We start from the raw sequence: 3424 nt of genomic DNA on the forward strand, positions 1-3424 counted from the left end.
ATATTTATATATATTAAAAATCCACCTGAGAGTCGTACGACCGTAATATCATTGACTTATGACTCGAGCATAAGGATTTGAGTATTAGGGTGTTACATTATGGTATCAGAGCAGTTCATCCTCGTGAGCCTGAGGGATGGAGCTGCTTATGCTTCAATGCATACTCTGAGTCTGTGCCTGTGCTAGTTAGGGTATCTAACCGATACATCTAGCATGAAGTTCATGAGTGTACCTTTGGTACTTTGAAGCACTATACTTCCGATATTGAGACTGATCAACTTGATATCGATTGTTTGGTGTGTATAGGAACCAGATGGCGCCTCGTGGACCCGGTCGGGGATGTGAGAGAGATCGTACTAGTACTCAGGAACCGGAAATCAACCCGAATAACCTGGTAAACCTTATGGCGGTGTTGGAGAATATGGCTGCTACTATGCAAGCCACTGCGGAGGCTCTTGGGCAACAGATAAACAATAATGGCAATGGCGGAAGTGGATCTCAAGGCCCGATGACACTGGCAACTTTCTTAAAGGTTAATCCACCTAAGTTCAAGGGAACCACTAATCCGACTGAAGCTGAAACCTGGTTTCAGGCCATGGAGTGAGCACTGTAAGCGCAGTTGGTGCCTGAAGAGCAGTGTGTTGAATTTGCTACCTATCTGCTCACGGGGAAATCATCGCATTGGTGGCAAGGGGCTCGACGTCTCCTGCAGCAGGGGAATGATCCTATCACCTGGGGTGCCTTCCAAGTGGAATTTTATAAGAAGTACTTCCCGAATTCTGCTAGAACGGTCAAGGAACTTGAATTACTGCAACTGAAGCAGGGTACAATGTCCGTATCTGAGTATACGGATAAATTTGAGGAGTTATTCAGGTTTTCTCGTATGTGTCAAGGAACCCCGGGAGACTCTGAGGAATGGAAGTGTATTAAGTATGAGGGAGGACTTCGAAGTGAAATCCTGAGCTCCGTTGGACCGATGGAGATTAGGGTCTTCTCTAAACTTGTGAACAAGAGCCGTATTGCTGAAGAATGTGTGAGGAAGGCTGTTGAGGCAAAGAATGACCATTGGGAGTCCTACCACAGGGAGCACAATCAAGAGTACCCAACAAGGGGTCAAGAGTTTAAGAGAAGAGGATACCCACAACGTTTTCCCCAAAGGCGAAATGACCTTGCGACGAATAAGAATTCCCAAGGAAAAGGTAGGGAAAAACAAATAGTGGCTGCTTTGGATGTTTTGAGCTGTCAGAGATGTGGAGGTCATCACCCAAATAGACCGTGTCGTTATGGTTCGGGTTTGTGTTACAATTGCGGAAAGCTAGGACATTTGGTCAGAGATTGCCCACACCGGAAGGACCGGGAGACTGCTAGGTCCGATTTTCATACCTGAGGTAATAAGAAAACTGATAACTTAATTCTTTACCACTCTAGATAATGCTGAAGGCTGGTATTCACTCATATGAAAAATTATGATCTGTTCTAGATAACCCTAAGTTATCTTAATAGAAGGTTTGGTGAGCATAAATGATTAGGTAGGCCTTTAACGGAAAGTAACCTCAGAGTGGGATGACTGGTAGGCGATGTCAAAGCCATCATTCGGGAACTCCGTGTCGAGGTAGATTGGGACTTTGCCATGGTTGTAGAGGAGTTGGACATGTGTCCTAGAAACGTCCTAAGAAGGTCAACCAGAATACTACCAAGAGCCAACAACAAGGTCGTGTGTTCACTACAACAATGGGGGATACTGTTAGATCTGACGGTTTGAGAATTGGTAAGCAAAAGATTGGTAACAACGTGTTAGAATTACGATTAAGTTAGTATGTGGTTTTGGCTATCATAGATAGAAATCTAATGAATGCCAGTCATGCTAAGTTGTGGTTGAGTACTTGAGGGAGTAAGTGATAGAGCTCGTACTAGACAAGAGATCAGAATAAAGCAACAAAAACTTGTGGAAGCAGTAACACAGGATAGCTACGAATAAGAGCTGTAAAAGTTTACTATAGTATCTTATGTTTGAATATTAGAAGGGTTAAGCAGGTTACTGCAAGTAATGATTCCCAAATATTTGGAATTGATTGCGGCTGTGAGCTTTGATGGTTCTAAAGCGGATGAGGAAATTATCATTGATGCACAATTGGATTTAGATGATGAGAGAGTGCAAGTTGTCGTGTTTGAGAGATGAGTACTATGATGATTAGTCATAGTGACCTTGGATTTAGATTGAGATTTATAATGATTGGTTTTGAAAGACGAATGTGAAAACCATTAAATCGAAATGTTGATGTGGTACTGAGAATGGTTTGAGGGAACTCGTGACATGTGGTAAACTCCAATTTTTGGGGAGGTACTGTTGAAAATTTTTTTCCCAAGAATTTGAAAGAGTGTGGTTTTAGTTTTGAAGATGATTTTTTATATGAGTAATTTTAACAAAAGAGATGTGTTTCAAATGCTTTTATAGATTATTAAAGGAAATGCGAACTCTCATGATTTTGTTAACTTGCTATTCCAAACTCATTTGATTTCTAGAAATGAAAGGGGTTTTTGATTGATAAGCCAGAGACTTTATATCAGTAAGTCATGAAGAAATTTGAGGGTTTGAGAATAAGAAAGTAAGTTTGGAAATTATGCTTGGAGTTAAACTGTGATTAGAGGAATTGGCTTGGCAGAGAGAGAGAGAGAGGATAGTGATGGAGTATGATTAAGGTGTGGTGATGATCGTTGATTGATTATAGTAATGTGGGATAATGGCTATGATTAACGATGATGACAATCTTATTGATGACATGATTCGAGATTTAATATGGTGTGAGTTGATGAGACGGTAAAAGTAAGGGATGAGGCTGTTGGTCGGCGTTGAACGAACGACCGAGACCCTCAGGAATAGAGAAATCAGAGTGCGGCAACGGAAGCGCGCAGAGTAAAAAGGACCTTGGAACAGTTATGCATTTGATATAAAAACAGACTATGCTCGCGTACTCGTAGTGATGGATAGAATTTTCGAGGGCAAAAATTTCTGTTAGGGGGGTAGAATGTAATACCCGGTCTAACCGAAATTAATTAAATAATAAGTTAAGTAGGAGCGAATATGGTTGGAAGATTTGGCAATTGGAATTTGATGATTTAAATATGATATTTGGATTCAGTGAATTTTTTCGAGTCGGAAAACATAGTTTTCTGCGTAAAAGCACGCAGTGGAATTTTGACCGGAAGTACCGGCTGAGATCTGTCTATTAGGGGAGGTCGAAATATTTGAAGTGCGATTTAGAACGTTAATATTAAAGGTTTTGGTCCAAAATTGGGACAACGGACAAAAAATAAGTGAACCGGGCCTAAGTGGGCCCAAGACCCAACATATATAAACATTAGTTATGAGCATTTCAGCTCATTTTGCCTTAAAGAAGGGGTGTTGGGCGCTGAAATTGGGAAG

General features: G+C 41.1%; 1 protein-coding gene across 1 annotated transcript; it reads left to right on the forward strand.

Annotated features, from left to right (window-relative positions):
- The first annotated feature begins 313 nt into the window (after positions 1-313).
- On the forward strand, positions 314-1387 carry LOC107483529 (uncharacterized). The gene is made up of 2 exons (XM_016104149.1): positions 314-394; positions 620-1387. Exons 1-2 carry the CDS (start codon positions 314-316, stop codon positions 1385-1387), a joined length of 849 nt encoding a protein of 282 aa, XP_015959635.1.
- Positions 1388-3424: the final 2037 nt, after the last annotated feature.

This window comes from Arachis duranensis, chromosome 4 (genome assembly GCF_000817695.3).
Source record: "Arachis duranensis cultivar V14167 chromosome 4, aradu.V14167.gnm2.J7QH, whole genome shotgun sequence".
Classification (NCBI taxonomy): Eukaryota; Viridiplantae; Streptophyta; class Magnoliopsida; order Fabales; family Fabaceae; genus Arachis; species Arachis duranensis.